We start from the raw sequence: 26,822 nt of genomic DNA on the forward strand, positions 1-26,822 counted from the left end.
TTCTTCCATTTGGATTTGATTCTTCTCTCACAACATGATCAATATGGATCTACTGTTCAGCAAAGTTATAAATGCAGAGTTTATTTCAGATTGTCTTCTGTTAGGGGGAGGAAGCTGGGAAGGGAGGGAGGGAGAAAAATGTAAAAACTCAAATCTTTGCAAAAAAAAAGATTGGTTAAAAAAACTACCATTGTTTGTAGCTGGAAAAATGAATCAATTAAAAAAAGACAGAAATAGAAAGGTCAGTTGGCTGGACTACAGAATGTGAAAGAGTAATGTCCAGTGAGGCCAGAAAGATAGGTTGAGGTCAGGTAGTATAGGGCTTTATTATTTTTTTCTACCTGCTCATTAATGTTTATTTTTCCTTCTCAAAGTAGTAATGATTGTTCTTTTTTTTGAAATTCAATTTTTATTTTATTTTCAGTACTAAATTCTCTCCCTCACCTAAGCCTCATCAGTTGAAAAAAGGAAAAACAAAATCCATCACATGCATAGGAAGCAAAACAAATTCTTGCATTAGTGAAGACAACCACTTTCCCCCAACCCCTGATCTGCCCTCACTCCACCCCAAAAGAAATGAAAATATGCATCAGTTTGCACTTTTGAGTCCATCAGTTCTCTGTTTGGAAGTGGATAGCATGCTTCATCATAAGTTCTTTACAATTGTAGTTATCAGGGCAGCTAGGTGGCGCAGTAGGTAGAGCACTGGCCCTGGAGTCAGGAGTACCTGAGTTCAAATCCAGCCTCAGACACTTAATAACTGCCTAGCTGTGTGGCCTTGGGCAAGCCACTTAACCCCATTTGCCTTGAAAAAAAAAACTAAAAAAAAACCAATTGTAGTTATCATCAAAGTTACAAAGTCTTTCAGAGCTGATTATCTATACAAGGTTATATATATTTATATATATGTATGTAAATATATATATATTTATATATTATATATATATTATATATAAATATATATGTATATAATCATATATATAACTTTATATATAGTTATATATATATAGTTTTCCCCATTACTTTGCCTATCATACCATATACATCTTCCCAACTTTTTCTGAAACCATTCCTTTAATTTTTTAAAGCAAAATATTTCATCACATTCATATACTGCCACTTGTTCAGACATTCCTTAATTGATGAGATTTTCTTCAGTTTTCAATTCCTTAGAGTTACCAAGAATATTTTTTGTAAATTTAAGTAATTTTTCTCTACTTTTATCTCCTTAAGGCATGATCCAGATCTCTATGGTACTACTGTTATCAAAAGCTAACAGTTTAATAGATTTTTGGGTGCAGTTCCAAATGACTTTTCAAAATGGTTAGGGTGAAGTGTTCTAACAATGTATTAATACACCTAGTTTTCCACAGCTCCTTCAGCATTTGTCATTTTCCTTTTTGTCATCTTAGTCAGTATGGGTTGTGATGTAACTAAGGCTTGCTGTAAATGGATATTTCTCTAATATTTAGTGATTTGGAATATTTTTTCATATGGCTAATGATAGTTTAGATTTCTTTCTCTCACAACAACCTATTTATATATATATTTGCACCATTAATCCACTGGGTAAAGGATCTTTTTCTTGTAAATTTGACTCAGCTCCCTATTTATTTTAGAAATAATACTTTTATCAGATAACCTTCAGCAGAAATTTTTTTCTTGGTTTTCTACTCCTATTTAGGAAGCACTTGATTTTTTGTGAAATTTTTTTAAATTGTAAATGATCACAATTGCTAATTTAACTTTCTGTGAATCCCACTTTCTCATCAAAATCTCTGAAGGTTAATTTCTTCAATGGTCCACCAATTTGTTTATAATATCACGCTTTATCATGTACTTATTTTGAGTGTGTTTGGAGTACAGTGTGATACGGTACAAAGATGTAAACTGAATATGGCTTACAGCTAGTTTCCTTCAGGCTACTTTCCAATTTTCCCAACAGTCTGTGTCCAATAGTGAGTTCTTTCTCTTAATAGGTGGGATCTTCAGGTTTCTCCAACAACTGGGTAACTGTGCTCATTTGTTCTTATATATTGTGTGCCTAATCTGATCCACTTATCAACCTATTTCCAACCCTGTAACAAATTGTCTTTTAATGATTATTATTTTGTTGTATAGTTTGAGATTTTATACTTTTAAGCAAATTTTTTCATTTATTCCCTTGATATTCTTTGTTTTTTTATTCCTCCAAATGAATTTTCTAATTATTTTTTCTGGCTTTACCAACTAATCCTTTGGTAGTTTGATTGGTATAGCACTGAGTAAGTAAATTAATTTTAAATAGTAATTTTTTTTTATTATATTGGAGAATATATATTATATAGTAAAACGTTTTCTAACTGTGTTCATATTATTCCTCTGTGTAGGATTTTAAAAACTAAACAGAACAAAATACTAGCAAAAGAAAAAAGAAAAAAAAAGCTAAACAAGAGGCAACAGGAAAGTCACCTAATTGGACTGAGTACAGGAATCACATGGTTAGAGTGCACTTAAAGAAAATTACTTTGGCAGCAGTATGAAGATGGACTAGAGTGGGGAAACTTACTAGAAGTTATGAAGGTGAGAGGAGATTAGGACCTGAACAATCAGGTGTATGAAGAGAAGAAGAGAAACCGTGATGAAGCAAATGGCAGGATATAATAACTGACTATGTGGAACAAGGGGAAGTTAAAGAGTCCAGGATTACAAAAAAAATAAATAAATAAAGACTACAGGATATCATGTCTGGGTTCTGAACCTGAGAGGCTAGAAAGATAGTAGAAATAAGATTTGAAATTTGCCCCCCCCCCCAAAATGGGGAAATTTGAAGAGAGCAGACTTTGGTAGAAAAAGCAAGTATTCAGTTTGGGATATGATAAGCTGAAGATGTCTCCAAGACAACCAGTCTGAAATGTCCAATGGACATCTGGTAAAAAATATTTGGAAAGTGCTCAGGACAATGCCTGCACATAGGAAGGGTTTAATACTTAGTTGCTTCCTCTAGAGATCATCCATGTGAAATATATATATATATATATATATATATATATATGAAATTTGAATATATATCATAATAAAATTTACTCAATAAACAAGTTATATAATTTATTTTATTATTTTAATAATGTTATTTTTCCCAATTACATGTTAAAACAATTTTAAACATTTTTTAAAATTTTACATTCTTTCTCCCTACAGTGGTTAATTATATTAATTTAAATGTCAAATGGCATAATAAAAAAATTAGAAGAGATATACTAGGTACATTTTGAATACACCTCTCATCAGATTAAAAATAGACTGGCCTTCATTTAACAAGTCAAAGGACAAAACATTTTCTACTTTTAATGGATAAGTGATCACAAGGGATAGATACTCCCTGTTCTGTTGTAGACCACAAGAAGATATCTTCTTATCCTAGAATGTTTATCCTTCTTGAAAGCATTAATATGCATATTTCAAGGCAGCAAGATGGTACAGGAGTTAATGTGCCAAGCATGTTATGAAATGTCAGGAAAACCTGAATTCATATCCAGCCTCAGCCACTTACTAGCAGTGTGACTCTGGACAAGTCACTTAAGCCTATTTTCTCAGTTTCCTCATCTATAAAATAAGCTAGAAAAGGAAATGGCAAACCAATCTAGGATCTTTGATAAGAAAACTTCAAATGGCATCACAAAGAGTTTGATTCAACTGAAAAGAATGAACAGCAATATCATGCCTCTGATGACAAATGAAATAAGGGAATTTGTTATTTAATACAAGCTGAAATTAAGAATAAGTTAACAGGTTCTGAAAACTGAAGTAAACAGGTCACATTTTAATTTATTCTTTGCTCAAAATATTTCTTTTTCTCACTTCTATGATGATGCACTGTGCTCCATCTTTCAGTAAACAGATGAATGAAAAAGATCTTATTAAGAATCTATCATGTGCCAGGTACTATCTTTGGTGTTGAGAAATTGGAAAGTTTGTAAATGAATATATAGAACCATAAATTGCCATGCCTTTGGCCACTAGAAATGAGAGCATTGATTTAACTACTTTTCCCAGGGAAAAAAAGAAAGAGGTGAAAAAGAAGGGAATGGTAAGATGACAAGGCAGACTTGTGGCCATGTAGATGACTAAAGAGTATTTGAAGCATAGTCCTAGCAGCAGCTAGATACAGTTAATCAGGTAATTTTTGTAGGAGGTATAGTGTGTTTCCTAATCTGGCAGGCAAGTTGTTTTAGGTGAGGACAAGAGAGTAATGGCAGAGCGGATGGCAAGATGCCTCAGTATTGTATAATTATTGCTAAGAAAACAAAGCTTCAATGTTCAAAAACCTTCTGAAAACCATTTCATAGGAAAAAAAAATCTTCTCTTTCTTAAGAGAAAAAATCTAAACCTTGAAAAGTCTTGAAGATCATTTAATTCAACCTTTTATTTTCCAGATATGGAAAGGTGAAGTTACCTGCCCAGTGTCACACTGATAATAAGTGACAGTCAGAATTTGAACTCATGTTCTATAATTCTAAGTTCAGTACCTTTATACCTCACTATCCACAGTCTCTCTACTAAATATACATTATTTATTATAATACTCTATAATACAAGGATTTTATAAATATCAAGTATTTCTACAAATATCATATTACTTAAACCCTACAACAGAAAGGTTCAGTGACTTACGCAAGGTCCATATAATAAATGAATGAGCTGTTCTCTTAATGTAGACTTTCTTGCCACTAGATCACACATACCTAACATTCTAAATCTAATCTTAGTTAATCATTTGAATCAATGTCTAATTCCAAATTCATGATTCAGAATTTTAACAATCTATAATATGTTGAATCTGTACAAAGCTTCACTTTCTCAACTTTTTTTCACCCACTCTTATTTTATCCTCAACTCTGAAAAGTAACTGAGTACTATTAAACCCATTTTGCAGATGAAGAAGTTCACTGACTTGTAAACATAACTGGCAGAAGAATTCAGACTTGCCTATTTCCAATTCCAGATTGATCTAATAAAGCATACTAACCAAGATTAGTAAGAATGCTTTGGAAAAAATAAAAGACTAAATCCTAAAGTCCTTCAGTTCTTAAAAAGCAGTGAAAACCAGTTATAAGTTCAAAAATATTAAGGATCAACAACCCCTATAAAATAGTAGTGGTAGTAGCAAGAGCTACTTTGCTCTCACCTGAATTCATAAGTTTCCAAAGTTGGTCTACCAGTGCTTCATTGCATAAGGGAGAATCCATATTCTTGGTAAATGGTGGGTTCCTAGTGAGCATGTTTAAAATCTTGTGCCTAAGTTAAAATAAAAAAGAAATATTCTTTATAGAAGACAAGTAACTTCTTCTAGACCTCTAAAAAAGTCTCATTTCAATTGTGGCATGCAAATGATCTTATGTTCCTAAAGGGTACAGAGTGTAATTATAGAATCTAGCAGATCCTATAATGTTGGAAATTTTCTCATACGGTTTGGATGACAGACTGCTTTTTCCAAGGATCAGTCTAGCTATGTATGGAAAAGTTCATTACAAAGAGGCTGAATACAAGTTAATAAATTCTGTGGTCATGGTAACTCCTGAAACAAGAAAAGATCGTCCTCAGTTCTAAACCCTCTTCTACTTCTGCAATGATGGTACTAATAGAAAAAGAGGGTAGAGAGTTTCAAGAATAATATATAACATAACAATTAAGTTATTAAATGTGATATTATTGTCCATACTAGCATACTATTAGAGTAAAAGAATCATATCCACATTGGTATTTTCAGTATACATGAAAACAGAAAACAAAAGGAACTTGCAAATGATTGTTCCTTAGAACTGCTGAAAGGAAGACTCAAAGCCTGTCCTTTTATGAAAGCAAATAAAGGAGTTGTTTTTCTTGTATTCAAAGGCAACAAGAAACATTTATTTTATGGGATCACTTGGTCAAGTCATTCTGCAGTGCTCATAAGTATTTGAAAAATGATTAGCATGAAAATAAAGACAACTTCTATACCATCTGTGTCAGAAAATGAAAAATCATAGAATCAGAAGTAAAATAAACATTTAAAATGTTATAAATACAAAATATCACAGGTGACCACCGTAAACTTACCTTACATATGGTACAGGATCAGTCTGAATCATGTTAAGCAACCACTGTAATTCTTCATAACTTCTATCCACTGTAAAAATACAAAAATGACAATAATTAGTAGCAAGTTATGATTTGATGAACAAATTCTCTTCAAGGTCTATCTTTTTTTTTTTAAGGTTTTTGCAAGGCAAATGGGGTTAAAGTGGCTTGCCCAAAGCCACACAGCTATTCAAGGTCTATCTTAAAATTATCTCCTTTCTTTTTTGGTTTTTGCAAGGCACTGGAGTTAAGTGACTTGCCAAAGGTCACACAGCTAGGTAATTATTAAGTCTCTGAGTCCAGATTTGAACTCAGGTCCTCCTGACTCCAGGTCCGGTGCTCTAGCCACTGCACCACCTAGCCACCCCAAATTATCTCCTTTCTTAATTAGAGAAGTAAACTCTCCTTCTTTTGAACCACCATAAAAATCTCCATGTTCCTTTTCACACTTTCCAAATTTGGTCTGAATTATATTTATCTTTGTATTTGTCTGTTTCCCACTAAAGGAGTTTTTGGTTAGAGGATTGAGTAAGCTTGCACAAAGAATAGCTGTTATACTAGCTAGACAAGCAAAGTGAAAGATTATCCTTTTGGTATGAGGTGATACCTCCTCCAATCTAGCTCAACACCTAGAGGAAAAAAAGACAATTGACAAGTATCTGTTAATAGTAAAATGTAAATATAAGAAAATAACTGCAGAATCTCCACTAATCCATTCAGACTTGAAAATAGTAATAATTTTTGCATTCAATAGGACTATCAGATTTTCCAAGCTGCTTTTCAAGGAACCACAGAATCAATCAGTTGAAGGAACTTCGAGTGGCTATCTCCTTAAAAACTGAACAAGAATTACCTCAATAAAATCCGTAAGTGACTATCGCATCCCTACCTAAAGACCCTCTATGGCAGAAATGATAATAATTATCACCCCAGACTGCCTAATACAATTTTAGAAAGTTCTCAGCATAAAAGGTTTTTCCCCTTGAAATCAAGCCTCAATCATGAACTTCCAGTCATTGCTCCTACTTTCGCCTCTGAAGCCAAAAAGATTCTGATCTCTTTCACATTAAAAACTTTCAAATACATGACTTCCAGTATGTCTTGAATCCCCTTTCCCCAAGTTAAATCTCCCCAGTGCCTTCAATCATCCAGGAGAATATAAGTTCCTTGAGGACAAGAACTATTTTCATTTTTGTTTTTCCTAGTACCTAGGCAGAGTACCTGGTATGTCACAGGTGTTCAACAAATTCTTATTCAACTGAATATGTCATGAATTCACCATACAGAATTCACAACTCTAACCAACCTCCAGTTTATTTTCTAAAATGAGACGTTAAATTGACACACTATTCCATCAACAAGGAAGGCATATGATGGGATTGCCATCTCTCCGGACAATAAGCCTTTTATGATGAAACTTAAGGTGACACCAGATTTTGTTGGTTTTCATATCACAGTGCTCCTTATGCTAAGCTTGTTACTTTACCTCAGTCCTTTTCAAAAAAACCCAGTCATTTTCAGATGAAATGCTATACTGTTATTCCTCTATCTTGTTGTGAAATTGATTTTCTGCACTTGAAAATAAAGACTTACATCATTTCCTATAAAATTTGACCTAGTCTGATTTTTGTCTAATCCAATCAATTCCTTCTGAGATCTGTCCTTTGATATGCTAAAAATTCCCTTAACTTTTTATTGTCTGCAAAAAATTTTTAACTATGCCATCCATACCTCTATCCAAGTAATTGAGAAAAAAAATGTTAAACAGATTCTTGGTGCCCTCTAGGATCGCTATATCAATTTATAAAAGAAGAGTCTGTGACCTAACTGTACCTCAAGTACATTCTCAGTTCCATTTCTCAAATAATCAGTTTTTATATAACCTTTATTTTTCTTTTCAATTTGACTTCTTCTTTGTCTAACCTTGAGAATTATTTAATTTCTCTATCATATAGGTGCAGTAATTAAATCAGTATGTGGACAATCCTAGTTCATATTATTATAGTTATTCACCTTCTGTTTCTGTTAAGTTTTTTTTAACAATAACTTCTGCATTGTCACTCTTTGAAAGTCATTTTTTCCTTTCCAGAAGTATATTGGTAAGGCAGTATGACAGAATGGAACAAAGAGTGGATTCATAGTAAAAAGTCATGGATTCAAAGCCTGGCTCTGCTTTGTAACACCTGTATGGCCTCAGGCAAGATACTTCCCCACTCTGGCTTTTCTCCCCTCCTCTGTTCATGAATGAGATTGTAAAAGCCTTCTCTATTCCCTTCTAGCTCTCAATTTATGGTCCTATTTTTGAATCCTGGTATTTATTCCTCTCCTAATATTGCTAATTACAGTGCTAGCTAATGTTTAAATAATAAATTAATAATTTTAGTTAATTAATTACAATGCAGGAAATAAAAAAGATTAAATTAAGATAGAGTTTAAGTTTTCAATTATTCTGCTCTCACTTTAAGATAACACTAACCATTTAAATACTTATATTTATCATATTATTATCCTCAAAAGGTGTGGGATCTGAAGAAAGGAGAGAATTTAGAACTTAGACTTTTTTAAATGAATATTAAAATAAAATATATACATTTTTTTAAAAAAGTAAACAAAAGAAAAACAAACAACTTTACCATATTACTACAAGACAGTGCTTCCCAGGCCAGGATCACTTGGGCAAAGAGATTATGAAAATTGAAACTGAACTACAACTAATTGATTTTTGCTACAAAACAATATTTGGTGGTAGTATAAGGTCAGTATAGCTTCTTTGTTAGTTTGTGATTATCCTTCAGAACCTCTTTCAACCAACAGATGAAATTCTTTTTTATTTTCCCCCAAGACACCTAATTCTATTATTTTTTTCTTCTGTATGTCCCTCCTTATTTATCTTAGTACAGTACTACGGTTTTAATTAATTCAAATAGATCCATGTTGAAATGTCTACTATATGATATTTTAAGGAAACATAAATTAAGTTCTATAATTTAACTTCCCAAACATAGGTCTCTCAGATCAATTAACTATAAATATTAAATCTTCTATGACAAGTATGTACCTAATACAAAGAACAATATGAAAAAAATGATAACACTACCATCATATCATATGACGTCCCCTCCTTCATACTTTTAAGCCAGTAGAAAAAACACTGCGTTTATAGAGGTCTCGTGATGATGATGATGATGATGATAATGATGATGCTTCAAGTCATAGAATGCATGTCAGTCTGATTTATTTTTGTCCTTCATTCTCTAAGACCATAATATCAGGGAGGTGATGCCATGACTCATGAACTGGATTTGAGTGTGGGGGGGGGGGGTGCTGTGCTAAGTCACCAACCTTACTTTCTCCTCCAGAGTCATCTGGGTTCAAAGGTCAGATATGATTCAGGATGACTGGAGATGACCCTGGCAATCAGAATTAAGTGACTTGCTCAAGGGCACACAGCTAGTAATTGTTATGTGTTGCAGATTGGATTTGAACTCAGGACTTCATGACTCCAGGGCTAATGCTCTATCCACTGTACCACCTAATTGATCTCAAATATAAATCCTACATCTACTTACTAATTATATGACATTAAGCAAATTACTTAATCTCTCATGGTCTAATTTGCCTCACATAAAATAGATTGAATTGGTATATAATTAAGATCCCTTCTAGCTTTAAATTCTATAATCCTATCAACTAGAAATTCTAAAAACTTCAGAACTGATACCATTTTGCTCTTTTCTTATTTGAAAACATTAGCCTTTATCCAAAATATGCTACATCAATCAACAAGCACTTATACAGCACATAACTTTAATATAAATTTTTTTTAATTTTGTGAAATTTTTACAATATCCCTTAAAATCATTTTATATATCTTTAAATATATTTATTGAACAGAGCTATATTCAAGAGTAGAGTCTATATTAACAAATAACGGTGTATATAAGTAGAAAAATTTAATATAAATTCCATCAAAAAAGGATGATAGAATTTTGTGACAGAAAAATGATGCTGTAAAGACTTGTCTCTTGGTGATATCTCCTCACTGTTACATACCATTAACACTGATGACTCCCAAGTGTCTGTTTATAGACTTCTCTTTTTCTCATTCTTTATACACTCTCTCCTGGCAATCAAGAACACTCACTTCTTGGTGAAGCAGGAAATTAGGTAACTGCTGCTAAACTGAAGTCTTTTTTGACTGTTGCCATCCCTTCCCCTTATTCTCTGGATCCAATCAGTTACCAAGTGTTCCTTCTATGATCTTTCAGCTGCCTTCTCCTTTACATTCCTACTGCAACTACTTGGGTTTCAAGGCCCTTATTACTTGTCACCAACCTAGAAAACTGTCAGAACCTAACAGATCTTCCTACATCTATGTTCATCAATCCATTCTTTATACTACAATTCAGATCAACTTTCTAATAAACTTCTCTGATCAATCACTTCATCAAAAACCTTCACTGCCTAGTAAGAATAAAACAAACTTAGATTCTACAATAATCTCTCTATAAATATTAGCTATTATTATAATTATTAATTATAAGTTGATGGTGTAGCTTTACCTTAACTCCCTGAAATTCTATAAGAAATCAAGAAGAAAATGACTTGATATTTTCAATTTTGAGGTTCACAAATTCATTTTTTACTCTTCAGGAATGTATCAAGGATAAAATACATTATTGCTCTATTTGGAACATTAAACCTGGCCATGAGGAGGCATTAGACAAACTAGCAGGACCTAGGCATGATTGGAAAGTATTCTTTAATTTAGATTAAAGAATACTTAGACTGTGGTATATGGGACAGAAGAGACAGTATGCGGATATAAGTACTGACTCAGAGTTTTGCCTTAATTGTTGGATTTTGAATCATCACTTTAAGGATGAAATCTATTTTGAATTATTTCTTCAACTCTCAGTATCTAATTAAATGAAAGGCAGATTTTTTAAAGGAATGAATTAATAACCATCTTTTGATGATACCAATTCCTGTTCCATTTTTTTAAAATTGCAATTCACTTAAATTTTTTTTCAAATGAAAGCAGGAAAGAACAGGATATACAGAAAGGATATTTCACAGTTAAGGGAGATCAATGTGGGGGTACAAGAAATGTTTATTTAAAAAAACTGCTATCAATCAAACTTAAATCTTAATTCTCATTAGAAGCTATCAGATGCAAGGTATGTTTAAGGACCTGAGAGACTACCTTGATTATTCAGTAGAGTCATCTAAGTATGTATCTATATTTTATAAAATAAAAATATTTTTTTTAAATAGGAAGTTATGATAAATGGAATTTTAAAAGGTTCTTTACAATATCTTGAAATGTCTTTTCTCCTTCAATTTTCTTAATACGGTTACTATTCAAATAGCTTGTAACAAAATGATCTTTCCGTGTGAAATGGAACTTCTAGATAATGAGCTATCTGTATAAATAGGGTCAGGTAACTAAAAGGGGAATACCGCTGCTTCATAAAAACAAAAATTTGTTTCACTTCCTAGAGTTGCTTATGTTTGAAATATAATAGTTTAGGATTCTTCTGACAACTGCCCTGAAGTGTCATCTATTCTAGACAAACTTAAATTTCTTTGATACTAATGCATTTAGCTTATTCTCAAAATTTTAACATGGTAACTATATATTACTTTGGGGATCAAAGAAAAGTCTGGCCTTTGATACAGTACATCTTTTATGAGTTTGAACAAGTGCTTACAGTTGCCCAGACTGTTGGTTGGCAAATGTAATATCTAATAGGAAGGTTTGTTTGGCAAAACAGATATTTCAAATTACAGGAGTTCAAGAATTCAAATTATATATGTTAAGAATTGCCTAGGTCATTTATGAGTCACAATATATCAGATCTAAGAACAATATTAAACAGACTTCTTGGTAAAAGTTAATAAGCTGCAACAACATACCTATCCTGTAGCCTCAAGCTTACTTTTTATTCCCATAATAATAATAATAATGATGAAAATAGTTTATTTGGCAAACTCATCTTTTAAAAGCTAACAATAACCTAAATGCTTTATAGCTTTATAGTTTTTAGTTTGAGAAAGGAAATTCTTTAGAGAAAGGAAATCTTCCTATAATGAATTAGATTTATTTTATTTCTAGCACCTCAGAAAATGGCATAAGATATAGTTTGATACTTAAGCAAAGAAATACACCTCTTTTCTTAGTAAGCTTCTTTCCCCCCCGGAGAAAAAAAGATTAATATTCCATATGTACAATGAAGAAGTTGGGTATACTCTTTCAAAGACTAAGGAACTTTTGAAAGAACATAATTAAGAATTAGACTAATGGAGTCAAAACATTAATCTCTTGAAAAGCATAAAGCTATCTATAATCTTAATTTTTTTTCTTTTTTGGTAACGATTAAAGAATTTCACCAATTTTTTGAGTAGAACTTTATTAGGAGCAAGTTTAGCCTTGTTATCAAGAAACAATTCCTAATACTTAAAATGGTCCAAAAGTAGAATGCATTGTCTCATTATTAAATTCCTCCTCATTGGAAATTTTGAAGCAAAAGCTAGTTCACCACTGGTAGTAGGAATGCTTCTGGTTGGAATTGGGATAGATGATTCTTTTTGTTCTCTGACGTTGTGTGTGATTCTTATGTCTGTGGAAGAATCACTTTCATATGAAGGTAGAGCATGAGGAATATATATTTTGGCAATTCTTCACTCAAGAATTGATATTGCAATTGGATCTTGAAGGAAAGAAGAATTCTTTCACCATATGGATGTTGGGGGGAAGTGGGGAGAGGCATTTTAATATAAAAAAATTATTAAATAACTATCTTGAAGTCAATGAAAAAAGATCCAGCAATATCAGAAGAAATGAGAGAAATGCTAACATTTTTCTTTTTGTATCGAACATTACCTTTGGTGTAATCAACAACTGCTTCCAAAGCTGCTATCCGAATATCTACAAAGTGACCATACTCAGCATAAGACTTAAAGAGAGCAGGATCACTTGGCACATGCCCATTCTTCTGGAGTACCCGAATGGCTCTCAGACAGCTAGGAGGAAAAATAATTAGTAATCTTCAAAAAAACCTTAAGGTAAAAATTATTACAATTCATATCTTAAGATTTTAAATTAATACTGTTCTAGGAAATAGTCATATTATAATCAAAGTTTGCTTTAGTTATCCCAATAATTGTTAAAGTTATCTAGAAGACTGCAAATCACATGTTTCAAAACTCACGCATCTAATTTAAACTTGTATTTAAAGTAATATATTCTAATTAGGTTAAGAAGAGAATAAGTTAGAAAAAATAAAACCAGGACAAAATGCGATTTAACTAAATATTTCGTCCCAATAATTATTTATAGTTAAAATTTTTCTTTAAATTTAAAAAATATGCAAAATTATAATTTCAGGTATTTTAAAATAGTATAAACTTTCTAAACATCTCAAATTATTAATCTTATAATATATTCATATGCATAATATACTATTTTATGTCAGATGTCAAAACATGTGCTTTAATTTTATGCCAGAATTCATTTACAATATATTTTCCAATAGTCTTATATATAATGCTGCATTAAAATACACTCTCTAGATAGTTTTTTTTCCAAGCTTACTTTTCCAAGCTGTTTTGAATATTTTTTCCTTGTGAAATAAAATACATCAAGAATAAAACAGATGACATTTCCAATGGCATAAAGGAATCTGTAGTGAAATAAGAATTTAATAGTACCTGACTGTTATGGTATGTCTGTAACTAGGCAGAAGTTTTTCCATATTTAGGAACCTAGTGATTTCTTCAAGAATAAGACGAACATCCGGATTTAGATTATCTAATGTACGAACTTCATTATTTACACTGACTGCAGGTGTCACTGAGTTGGCAAGTGCATCAATCATTTCTGCACGATAATAATTATCTGAAAACTAAGCACAAAAAAACACAATAAGGTAGAGGACAAAGAATGGAAGGACAGAAATAAGCATTTAAATAGTACCTACTACATGGCAGGTATTACGCTGAATTTTTTTACAAAGCAAACCTAAGAGTTAGGAAGGATTGTCATCTCCAGATTATAGATAAAGAAACTAAGTCAACAGTGGTTAAGTGACTTGCCCAGATTCACAAAGTAGATCTTTCTAACTCCAGAAACACTTTATATCTACTGCACCAGCAAAACTATGTTTCAGGTCAAAAAATTAAATAATATACGGGTAAGAGTATTAATAACAAAGTAAACCTCATAAAAAATTTTCCCTACAATTATGTGTTCTAGAATTCTATTCCTCAGTAATCATAGCTCAAAACAGATCATTATTGAAAAAATGAATTCAATGCTTAGGCTTAAAGCAATTTATCATGAACTTATATAGTTATCCTTCTTTCATGGGGAATAATTAAAATTCAGTCAAAATTCAACAATTTACATTCACTCATTATTCATCCACCTAGCCATACATTACCTAAATAAACCATTAACTAAATAATTTTTTTCTATTGTTTTTCAGTCATATTCAATTCTTTGGGACAAATTTGAAATTCTCTTGGTAAAGACACTGGACTGGTTTGTCATTTCCTTCTCCAGCTCATTTTGCAGATAAGGTAATTGAGGCAAGCAGGGTGAAGTGATTTGCTCAAGATTACATAGCTGGCAAGTGACTGAGACCAGATATGAACTCAGGATGAGTTTTTGGCCCAGTAGTCTATCTGCTCTACCAACTAACTGACATTCGATAAATATTTAATGCCTGTTATATAGAAAGTACTATGGATACAAAGAAGAAAAATGATATTCGCTGACCTTAAGTTTGCATAAACTTACTGTAGTTGACATTTACAGAAAAAAAAATTAAAACAGAATATGATAGTAAGCAAAGGAAAAAGTCATTCAAATAAGTTACTACTTGAAGAGTCTCATTTATCAGAGGGAAGATTCAAGTTTATCTGATTTTAAGTTATTTTGTTAAAAATTCACAATTAAAAAAAAAAAGCTGGGGTAAAATTTCAGAAAAAACACCCAAAATCTGTAAGCAAATTCAACAACATGGATCAGTCAAAAAAGTATTTAAGAGGAATAGGAATAATAATAAAGAAAATTCTTTATTCCCCCAGGCAACCATAACTTTGAAACCAACCATACTTAATCCCTAAATCTCAACTAAGAGACCTGAAGATCTCTAGGTTATATGAGCACAAAATATCAGGTCATAAAAGCAACACAGGCAGAGCTGGAACTCTCTAAAAAAGGTCAAAAACAAAAGACCAGTTAAATCTGTCATTTCTAATCATTTGTGACTCTACTAAACTATTCCTTAAATCAATCTCTCACTGGCTATTTCCCTCAAGCCTAAATTTAAAACATAGCAACAAATACACAAACTTCTCTTAGTTGACAGAACCCCATCCAGCCATCTTTCCTTCTATGCCCTCCTCTGAATGCTAAACTTTTTAAAAGATCAGCTTATAGTTGGTGCCTCCACTTCTTCACTATATTCTTCAATGTTTTACCATATGGTTTGTGCATTCACCAATCATCTTCAAGCTCACTAATGACTTCCTCATCTATATTCTACCTGCCTTCTTGATCTTTCATATGGTATTGCACTTTCCTCTTTTCCCTTAGGCTTCCATGACACTGTAGTGTTATGGTTCTCCCACCTTTCTTAATTTTTTCTTTGGTCATGCTTCATCTCTTTTGTCATTCAGGATCATATGATCACAAAGTTAGAGCTAGAAGGTACCTTAGAAAAACAATTCAATCCCCTTATTGAATGAGAAAAGAAAGTAAGGTCCAGTTAAGGTGAACAGCTAACCTAGGTCACACAAGGAGTAAGCAATAAAGCTGGAATTCCAATTAAAATATTTTGTATCCAAATCCAGCATTTTACCCCCATTAGTTGCTTGCCATAACAAGTATCCCACCAAATGATTTGTCCTTAACCATCTTACTTGGTAATTTCAACTCCTACCAAGACTTCAATTAACACTTCTATAAAAAAGGCTACCAAATCAAAGGAGATTTACAGGAAAAAAAAAATTAACACAGAATATGATAGTAAGCAAAAGGAAAAAATCATTCAAAGAGGTTACTCTTGAAGAGTCTCATTTATTAGAAGGAAGATTCAAGTTTATCTAATTTTGTTATTTTGTTAAATTCACAATATTTTTTTCATATTTGGAGGAATAGGAATAAAGAAAATTCTTTATTCCCCCAAGGATTCATAACTTTGAAAACTCAAAACTCTCTCAATACTCCCCCCCCCCCCGCTCTGGTCCAAGTATCTCCAACTACCTTACTGACATCAAAACTGACACTTTAAAAACTGATAATAACTGTATCATATCCTTAAAATTTGTTTCTCCAACCTTCTCATTTCTTTTGAGGATACCAAAATTTCCTCAGGAATCCAGCTTCAATTTGCCAACTTCTACTGTTTCCACAGCAATCAACTTCAATATGTCACTACCTTATTAAAAAAGATACTCAGTAAGTACCATTCTTTTGGGTCCTCTGATTATCCAATAAGCAACCTACTTTAAGTCCTTTATCTCTTTAACCCTTGATAACTAACTGTAGTAATCTCCAATTTGGATTGTCTACTTCAGTCTATTTTATTTCTAACAGAATCTTTTCACCATTATTCAATGAATCTTAATGCTCTACTCTGGATTTTGGCCAGTGAAAGCTAGGGATCAGACCCCCCCAGCTCCAGCAAAAAAAAAAAATAGCTTGTCTCTATAGTCCCTGTACACCAGGATCAGAGCTAAAATAACAAAGATGAGCAAAAAAGCTAAGAGCATTCACTATAGAAAACTACTCTGCAGATAAAGATGATGATAATAATGTCATGATAAAAGAAGAAATCATTGAAAAATCATTCACAAGGGAAGTCTTAAAACAGTCTGTGAATTGGACTCAAATCCAAAAACTTATGGCAGAGATTAAAAAAAGAGTTTAAGGGGCAGCTAGGTGGCACAGTGGATACAGAACCAACCCTGGAGTCAGGAGTACCTGAGTTCAAATCAGACCTCAGACACTTAATAATTACCTAGCTGTGTGGCCTTGGGCAAGTCACTTAACCCCATTGCCTGGCAAAAACCTAAAAAAAAAAAAAACTTTAAAAAACCAAAGAAGAGAGGAAGTAGAAAAAGGGGAAAAAAAGAAATGAGAGTCATGTGGGAAAATTATGAAAAATTGACCAGAGAATTCAACACTTTTAAAAAGAAAACACAAAAGGTAAACTGAAGAAAATAAAACCCTAAAAATTAGAACTGAACAAAGAAAAAACAATTAATCTACAAGATTCCATCAAACAAAATTTAAAGGTTGAAAAAACTGAAGAAAATATAAAGTACCTTTTAGGAAAAATGAACAACCTGGAAAAATAGATCCAGAAAAGATAATCTACAAATCATCGGACTACCAGAAAGCCTAGGTCAAAAAAATAATCTGGAAAACATCATGCAGGAATCTATCAGGGAAAACTATCCAAATCTGCTAGAACAAGAAGACAATATAATGAAAGAATACACAGAAAGCCTCTGGAAAGAGACTCCAGGATAACAATTCCAAGGGCTGTTACAGTCAAATTCTAGAACTCTCAAATAAAGGAGAAAATACTGCAAGCAGCAAAAAAAGGAAGTAAAGGAAATACAATCAGACTCACACAGGACCTCTCACAGCCTCAGCACTGACAGACTGGAGGACCTGGAATACCATATATCAGAGGGCAAAGGACCTGGGATTACAACTCAGAATTTACTACCCCTGCAAAATTCAGTATATCATTAAGGGGAAAAGAGGCATGTTCAACAAAATAGAGGACTTCCAGAATTTCCTGACCCAAAGACCAGAACTGAACAGCGAATACAATTGCCAAATATACACCTCAAGAGTTGCATAAAAAGGTAAATGAAAAAGGGAAAGAAAAAATAAAACAAAACAAATATTGGTCAAGAACTTCAAATTGTATACACCCCTAAAGGGAAGGATATAACACTTCTATAATTCTTGAGAACTTTACTTTTCTTAGGATAATTTAAGGGTCAAATATGATTGAAGAGAATGAAGTTAGAGGACATGGGTATGATTGGGTCTTGTCTCTCCACTGAAGAGGTCCAAGATGACATCTCTGAGACAAAAAGTCCTGCTGAAAAGCAGGGATGTTAACCTTAAACTTAAGTGTCTCATTATCCTTTGACTCACTTTAATCACATAGTGCTTAGCATTGTGTCTAATGAGGGTGTCATAAAGTCACTAGCTCCCACTAGTTGCTTGGTATAACAAGTATCCCACAAGTATCCCCCTTTCCTGAGTCAGTGTGTCTGTAACTTGCAATCATTTGTAAAGTTTGCAAGTGAGACCTCCAGAATCTCCCAGTAATTAGAACCCTTTTAAGATTCTTGTAGTTAGTTAAATCTGGGTTTGACTTAATCCTTACTTCACTTAATAAGGGGTTAAGCACCCTGGGTGGAGTTAAGCACACTGGGTGGAGTTAAGCACCCTGGGAGGGTTAAAATGTGGGAGAAAATAGTCTGGGGGTGGGGGGGGGAATCCAAATGATACAAATAGTTCCTGAAAGCACTTAGCTTTGTATGATACTTTGACTCATGAAGATTGTGTGTCCTTGGAGGGTATTTGAAAAAGGGGAAAGGAAAAAAATGATTATGAGACAGAAGAGGGGAGGGTACTTAGTGGCTTTGAGACAATGCTGCTAATCAAGCAATCAAGTGATGGTACTTTGATGACATTTTGAGATAATAAAGCTGTGATCATAATAGTGCCTGAATGATAAATAACACCAGGTGAAGAGGCACAAAGATTTACAATTTTAGTGGGAAAGAAGGGAGAGTGTGAACACTAAGTAAATTCTACTCAATAGATTTGGCCCAGAGAGGGAAGAAGATACATTCCCACTTGGGTTTAAAAATCTATCCTACTTCAGGTAGCTAGGTGGTACATGGATAAAGAACTGGCCCTGGTGTCAGGAAGACTGAGATCAAATATGACCTCAGACACTTAATAGTTACCTAGCTGTATGACCTTGGGCAAGTCACTTAACCCCATTGCCTCACCAAAAAAAAAATCTATCCTACTCAACAAGGAATGGGGGGGCAGGGGAAGGGAAAGATAAGGGAAGAAGGGACAGATAAAAAGAAAAGGGAAGGTATAAATGAAAATTAACAGAAAGTTAAATTTTTAAGAGAAAATGGAGTAAAACTTTGGTGAGAAGAACTAAGAAGAAAGCAAAAAAAAAGTGCTCTATTCTGATCACATCATTCTTCTACTCAAAAACCTCTGGGAGTCACTACTTGCATTAAGGGAAAAAAATCTAAATTCCTGATCCTTGAATTAAACTTTCCGCAAGTTAACACAAACCTCTCCCTCCCTCCTCCTCCTCCTCCTCCTCCTCCTTCCTAACCCTGACTCTAATTTCTCCTCCTCCTCCATCATCTTCATCATCTTCTTCTTCTCCTCTTCCTCCCTCCCTCCCTCTCACTTTCACGTGCTTTTTTGCCTTTTCTAGCTTCTGTGTCTTTGCAGGTATAAAGTTCATAAGGACTCTCCCACCTACCCCCACTCCCCACCCTCCATACACTGAATTCTTCTTGCCCTCAAGATCCAATTGCAATATCAGTTCTGGAATGAAGAATTGCCTAAATATATATTCCTCATGCTTTGCCTTCACATGAAAGTGATTCTTCCACAGACATAAGAATCATACACAATCTTAGAGACAAAAAGAATCATCTAGTCCAAATCCAACTAGAAACATCCCAGTGATGAACTAGCTTTTGCTTCAAGACTTCCAGTGAAGAAGAACTTAATACCCCCTGAGATAATTCATTCTACTTTTGAATCATCTTAATTATTGGGAATTGTTTTCTGATAGCAAAGCTTAACTTGCTAAGAAAGTTCTACTCACAGTTCCTGGTTCAGCCTTGCAAATGACAGGCTTTTCAAATAGTTGAAGGAAGACAACTAATATGATTCCCTGATCATATACTCTTTTCTTCAGAATAATCATACGCCAAGACTCTAGACCCATATAGATCTTGTTTGCCCTTTTGATATTTCAGACTCAAGACCTTGTCACTCCTCAATATCCTTTCCCAAAAGGGCCCAGAATTAACATAATATTCCAAGCATGATTTAATCAGGGCAAAGAGCAATAGGACTATCACTTACCTAATCTTAGAAGACATGCTTCTCTCAATGCAACCAAAATGGTACTAACTTTCTTGATTTCCCTGTCTTATCATAGACTCATAGAATGAAAAATAAAGAGCAAAAAATCATTGAGCAAAAACTCATTATTTCAAATATTCTTTAAAAAGCAAAATAGATTGAGAATTATAAATACCTATATGTGTATATGTATATGTATATACATATTACATATATATTACATATATAAAATTCATATAAACATGTATATGTATGAGAGCTTATATATGATTTAAAGTTGCCAGTGACAGCAAGATACAAATGACTGACCTGAAGCAATTTTGAGTATTCTTGAATTCTCTAATACACAAGTAAATGTCTTTTAACTGCCCAATTCCTAATTCTAAGCCACTTTACTTTCCTAACCAAGTTCTCATATGTTTCTGATCTAATCCCACATCTATAATTCTCACAACAAATTCTATTCTTTAATTGGGCATATTTCTGTGAGATCCAAATGGGAACTGCTGGGAAATTTTTTTTCATTGTATTCCCCCAAGACAAACAGATTTTTCAACTGGGTAATTTGGTTATAACCAATATCCAAAGAACTGAATCTTATGGTTAACTGCTTTACTGAACTAACAGACCCTATAACAAGAACATCCTTGTTTTATAAGCTTTGCCAAAAGAACAGTATGCCTTGATTACTAATAGAAAACCTTTCTTTTCTTTTTCATTGGTTTGTAAGACATTAATATAGCTATCACCTAGGACCTACCCTTTCCATACCCCCCCAACTAACATCAAGAGTCCTAAAAACATTGTCCTTTTTAAAGATGAATTATGTTAAATTATCTCCAAAATCTCAGTAAAAATTAGGAAGAAATAAAGCAACAGAAACAAATCAATACCAGAAAGAATTAAAATTCTGAAAATTCTCAGACTTTATCAATTATTACTCTAATAAACTGTTCATTACACAAGGTTTAATTTAAATATACTTGTATCAAATACTGAATGCTTATAAATTATTTTTAATGAGGTCTGTTAAAATTAACTTCAAAATAAAATAATAAGCAATCTCTTACCTTATTTTTCCTGTTATCATTATATTTGATTAGGTCTAAGATAAATGTTAAGACTTCTTTGGGACATAGATTATGAACATCTCTCAATAAAGCCATAGCAACTGGCATGGTCTAAAGGAAAGGGGAAAAATTTTTATTTTCATTACTATAATTACAGATTAAATAAAAATATTTGTTTGTCCTGATGTTTACATAAAGATTTAGAACAAAGAATTCTGTGTTTTCTCAGAATCTATCCTGAGGTATCCCAATAAGTTAGAAAAGGAAACTGAAGAAACCTGGGTAAATAAATCATTAATTTGCTGGTTTCTATTTCATGTTGATTGTTCCTAGTCCTCCCTTAATGGAAATAGCTGTCCTCCCCTCCCAACTCTACAAGGTTAGGCTTAGGTTCTCATTTTCCATATTGTACAACTACAAAGAATTAGATATCTATTTCTATCTATCTATACACACACACACACACACACACACACACTGTATGTGTATATAGATATACTACACATACATATTTTTCTAATACAATAGTTCTCCTTTCTGGTCAGTATTTGAAACATTAAGTATTGTTTTCATGTCTAATGAAATATATTATTTTTCCAACTCTAAATGGCAATTGAAAAAGTCAAGGGCCAAGGTTTTATTTAATTTTGTGGTGATACATCATATTTAACTAGATCCTCCAAAAAAGTCTTTAAAATGGTCAACAATTAATAGAAATTTGTCAAATTAAATAGCATCTATTTTCCTTTGAGGAGAAAAAGTTACTTTTCACTTAAAGGAGAACCAAATTTCATACAAAGCATTATAAAAATAAGCCAAAGCAGAGTATCAAAATGAAGATTAAAAATTTTAAAGACAAAGTTCTAAAGCATCCTCTTGCCTGCTTAGGCTACAGTGACCAATGAAACAAAAATACAAAATGGTCATTGGCATTATGGAGTATTCGCTTCAACTTTCACAGTGACAGTGGCACAGGAGAAGGCAAAAGGGGAAAAGGAACCCATAGAACCACAGATTTTTATATCCACAAACATGCATTCAATTGTTAGTATTATAGCAGTTCCTCCAAAAAAAGCTATATGGTGGTATACAGATGAACCTAGGTTTTCACATTCTATACCTCAATAAAGCACAAACCCTAGAACAGTGGTATTCAAAGGAGTTGTGATTTCTGACTCAAATAGCACTGTGTGTTAGGATGAAGAGGAACCCAGATTTACCACAAATACTCCCAAAAAAAACCCTAACCCACCAGAAGCAACAGTGAATAAGGGGACTAGAAAATGTCTGTTGCAAACTCCTTAACAGGCTAAATTAATCTTCTTTTGTACCCATCAATATCTTGGCCAAAAGGTAATGCTCAAGAAATATTTTCACAGTATTCTTTCCTAAACAGATACAGCTCAGGTACCACCTTCTGATCCTCTCTGTTGTTGCTATCCCCACCCCTGTCAGAAAGTACTATTTATTTTTTAAACAATTTACTTTGTATAAAATAACCAATAACAAATTATAAAGATTTCAGTTCAAAATTAGGGGGCAGCTAGGTGGTGCAGTGGATAGAGCACCGGCCTTGGAGTCAGGAGTACCTGGGTTCAAATCCGACCTCAGACACTTAATAATTACCTAGCCGTGTGGCCTTGGGCAAGCCACTTAACCCTATTGCCTTGAAAAATCTAAAAAAGAAAAAGAAATTAGAAAATACCTTTTGTAAAAAGTAGCTTTGAAAACTCATGAAGTTGTTTGTTTTCACAATGTTTGGACAAGTCTTACAACAAAACATCCTTGTAAAGAGTGACTTCATGGCAGGAGGTCCTGTCCATGTACTCACCATGGAATTTGCAATCTGCATAATTAGAAAGGAACAAGCATATACTGTTAGCACTATTGCAAATCTATCAGAATTAAATTAAAAACTTCCTTTTCAAAGTAAAAATGTTAACACTGAATCATTTTTGAAATATCAATTTTTATCACTAAATCAAATAAAACTACATTTTAGAGACTAGAGAATTTCTCTAAAGCTTAAAATTCTACAAAAATTCATAATTTTTTGTTAGCAACTATTTTTTCTATTTATGTTTAAAACAAAGTATTCTATTTAACAAACCTAGTTACTAAGAACAAATATCTGAAATTCTTATATGCTTAATTTACTAATAACTTTTCTTATATAGGTAGAGGCAGAGAAGGGTGAAGGAAGTAATAGTGGCAGAAAGCATCTGGGTGATGTTTCATGTTACATGGAGTATCATCAGGCTAGAAAGGCAGCCAGATTGTAAACAATCTTAAATGCTAGACTAAAATATTTATAGTTTATTCAGGTGACTAATTAAGGTTTTTGAGGGCACTGAGAGTGTTGGGAAGAGAGCAACATATTAAGATTAACCTGCCAGTGGTGATTATGACGAATTAGAGACAAGAGATAAGAAAACTACCATGCTAGTTATCACCAGGACCTAGATCAGGATAATCTCCCTGGAAATGGGAAGAAAGATGAAGATTCAAGAGATTTTGTATAAAGAATTAACTGATGAGCTATGAGGGAAATGGGGATTAAAGATAACTAACAAGTTTCTACCAAACATGCCCAGGAAAATGGGTGTGCTATTAGTTAAAACAACAAAGTAAGAAAGATCAATAAATTCTGAGAAGAAAATAGGAATTTGGTTTAGACCAAAATTGCACAGTAGGACAGCCCCATGTATCAAATAGGTATTTGGAAATGCAGGTCTATAACTCAAGAGGAGTGTCAAGACAAGAGATAAACCGGTTAGAGCACAGACTCTATGAAAGCAAGGACTGTATCTTATTTAATCACTGTATCTCTGCCTCTACACCAAGGACAATGATCTACAAGTAGTAATCATTTAATAAATGATTTATTGAAATTGATGTATTCCTCATTAACTATGAAGAAACAACAATTTGTTGTATACAGACTTCTAAAGCAATAATGAACAGAAGCAAAGGTACTTATGTTTTAGTGTAAAATGTTGTTACAAAATAGCAAAATATTATTCAATTAGAAAAATATAATTACATAAAGAAATTTTTTATTGTTCATTGCTTTTTAAATTTCTTTGATTTTTTTATGCATCCAAACAAAAATGCTTATTCTTTATTATACATTTCTTAGTTCCAATACCTTTTTAATAAACTAGAATTTATTAGTGTGCCCAAATAAAAATGAAATTATAGTTCTTATAGATACTAAATATGAAAGATGATAAGATTTTAATCCATAATGGGAAAATATGGGTTTGGGAAAACCAAGGAAATGCTTTGCCCAAGGTATATTTAACTCTCTACATTAAAAAGAAAAACTGTTTTAGGTCTATAAAACAAATACTTTGTGGGGAAAAAAATCTCTTCTTGTTTCAAAGTCTAACAATTTTGACAACTGCAAAAGTGTTCTTTTTAAACCTTTTTTCAAACTAAAAAAATGATACTATTTTCAAATCAGTAATATTAAAAGTACTTGACAAAAGTTTTTGAAATAGGGTATCAAGAGAATTTTAAAATTACAGTAAAATACTGAAAATAAGTCACAATTCTTATTTTATTTCAATGTTATACAAAGTCTCACCTTTGCAAGGCAAAAGCAAGCCAGCATTCTTACTCGGTAGAAACATTGTTCTTGTTCTAGTATATCTGTCAGGGCAAGTCTTGATGCTGGAGTGGGAAATTTTTCCAAAGCTAAAATGGATTCCTCCTGAGCAACCACATCTCTTTCATAGCGAAGCTGATATTGCCACATGAAATCAGACTGCTCAAACTCAACTTTCCTTAATACTGACATATCTGGGTCTATTCTTATCCACAACAAAGGAGAATCAGCACTAAACAAAAAGATAAAAATAAACACTTTTTTAAAGTTATGATCTGATAAAATCAGATTAAAATGAGGTTAACAAACCAGAATTCTCTTTTAACAATGTTATTTTAGACAAATTCAGAATTTTAAATTTGCAATATAAACACACTTTAAACATATCCTGCATCAATGGTATTGGAAGCACAATGAACCACATATACCAAAAGGTTCTTCCTTTTCCAAGCCCCTTTAGATCTTCACTTTTATCCTGAAACTGCAGAAAGGGGAATAATTGTTATGAATAACTTTGTGTCATGTACAAAAAGAACTGAGCCCATTTTCTTTATATAGCCCAGGTAAATGAATGTATGTGGCTGGCAACTATTATCATCTTTCTAGATAAAAAGCAACTATTAAGAAGTGAAAAGTTATATTTTATTTAAATAAGAGTTTGGCTGTCACACAAATGACCCAGGCATAACTTTTACTCAAATCAAAGGAATGATCAGGTATCAAACTTCTTTTAGCTTATTATAAGTTTTAGCATGCAAAATATAGGTAAGAAGATTAATTAGACAAAGAAAAGAATCTAAATTAACAAAATAAAATCATAAAACAATAAATAGAAGTTAAATAGCTACTGTTACAATTCAAGAGATCATTAAAGTTTAGATTTATAGATTAAAACAAATATGTATACAGATATATCTTTTGAATCAAATTAACTCACTCCATTGCAGAAAGATCCATGTCAACTTCTTCACCATTCATCAATGGAATTTTTTTCTTTTTATTTCTATATTGGAAAAAGAAAACAGTTAAGGTGCTGAACTATTTTTGATCAACTATTTGATTAGTCCTTTTGTATCTACATATACAACTATTAATTTCTCCGCTGAAACACTTAATTGACAAGAGTTGGTACAACAGCAGTATGACATTCTATATAGCAAGCTTTGATAGGACAAGCACTATACGTTTATTAACTCATGCATAATGCCAATATGTTATCTCCTGAAGGCAGATATTAAAATGCTTTCTGACAGTGATACTAGAAATAGCTTGAAAGAAATAAGGGGCAAATTCAAATGCAGAGCAATCTACCTGTAAAAAATTTGGGGGCCAATACAGAGATACAGTTCAGTTAGGAGACAGTAATAATTCTGATTTCTTATCTATTCTTCTATATGGCCTACATGTGTCTCATCTCAAAACTGAGGAAAATATTAACAAAAGGACTATGAGAAGTAGGTAAAATGTGTGATTTTATTTTCTTCTCCTCTAAAATCCAAAACCTCCAAATAAACTACTGCTAATCCAAATGTGATCTAATCTTTAGCTATTAATTTTATAATCTTCACCTACTTCTCAATCTAAGTAGGCAGGGATGGATCAAAAATGTAACACAACTATAATTATGCAAATGAATGCATCAAAGGTTAAAACATTTGAAATATAGAGAAGAGATAAACTTTCTTTCAGTCCCAGAACCTTTCTACTACTAAGTTCCCTCCAAGTAAAAAGAGAAGGCAGTTGAACTAAGTGACTTGCAGGTCCCTTTCAGGTCTAAAGTTATGATCCTATAAGAAAAAACTAAGTCATGTCTTTGAGAGCTACAGGAAAATAAGGAAATAGAAAAGAATGGTCATATTTTTACTGACTTTTA

The 26,822-nt window shown here is 32.7% G+C and overlaps 1 protein-coding gene across 4 annotated transcripts in view; it reads right to left on the bottom strand.

The window, feature by feature from the left end:
• Positions 1-26,822, bottom strand: part of TAF2 (TATA-box binding protein associated factor 2) — a 90,545-nt gene that overhangs the window by 28,416 nt on the left and 35,307 nt on the right. For all 4 annotated transcript variants that reach the window (XM_074201466.1, XM_074201467.1, XM_074201465.1 and 1 more), the window contains exons 15-22: positions 25,887-25,952; positions 24,929-25,181; positions 23,045-23,185; positions 21,340-21,450; positions 13,813-14,006; positions 12,986-13,125; positions 6,079-6,148; positions 5,168-5,277 (exon numbers count right to left, since the gene is read on the bottom strand). In XM_074201466.1, coding sequence (XP_074057567.1) covers positions 5,168-5,277; positions 6,079-6,148; positions 12,986-13,125; positions 13,813-14,006; positions 21,340-21,450; positions 23,045-23,185; positions 24,929-25,181; positions 25,887-25,952 — 1,085 coding nt within the window. The remainder of the gene's footprint in view (positions 1-5,167; positions 5,278-6,078; positions 6,149-12,985; positions 13,126-13,812; positions 14,007-21,339; positions 21,451-23,044; positions 23,186-24,928; positions 25,182-25,886; positions 25,953-26,822) is intronic.

Source organism: Macrotis lagotis, chromosome X, assembly GCF_037893015.1.
Source record: "Macrotis lagotis isolate mMagLag1 chromosome X, bilby.v1.9.chrom.fasta, whole genome shotgun sequence".
NCBI lineage: Eukaryota > Metazoa > Chordata > Mammalia > Peramelemorphia > Peramelidae > Macrotis > Macrotis lagotis.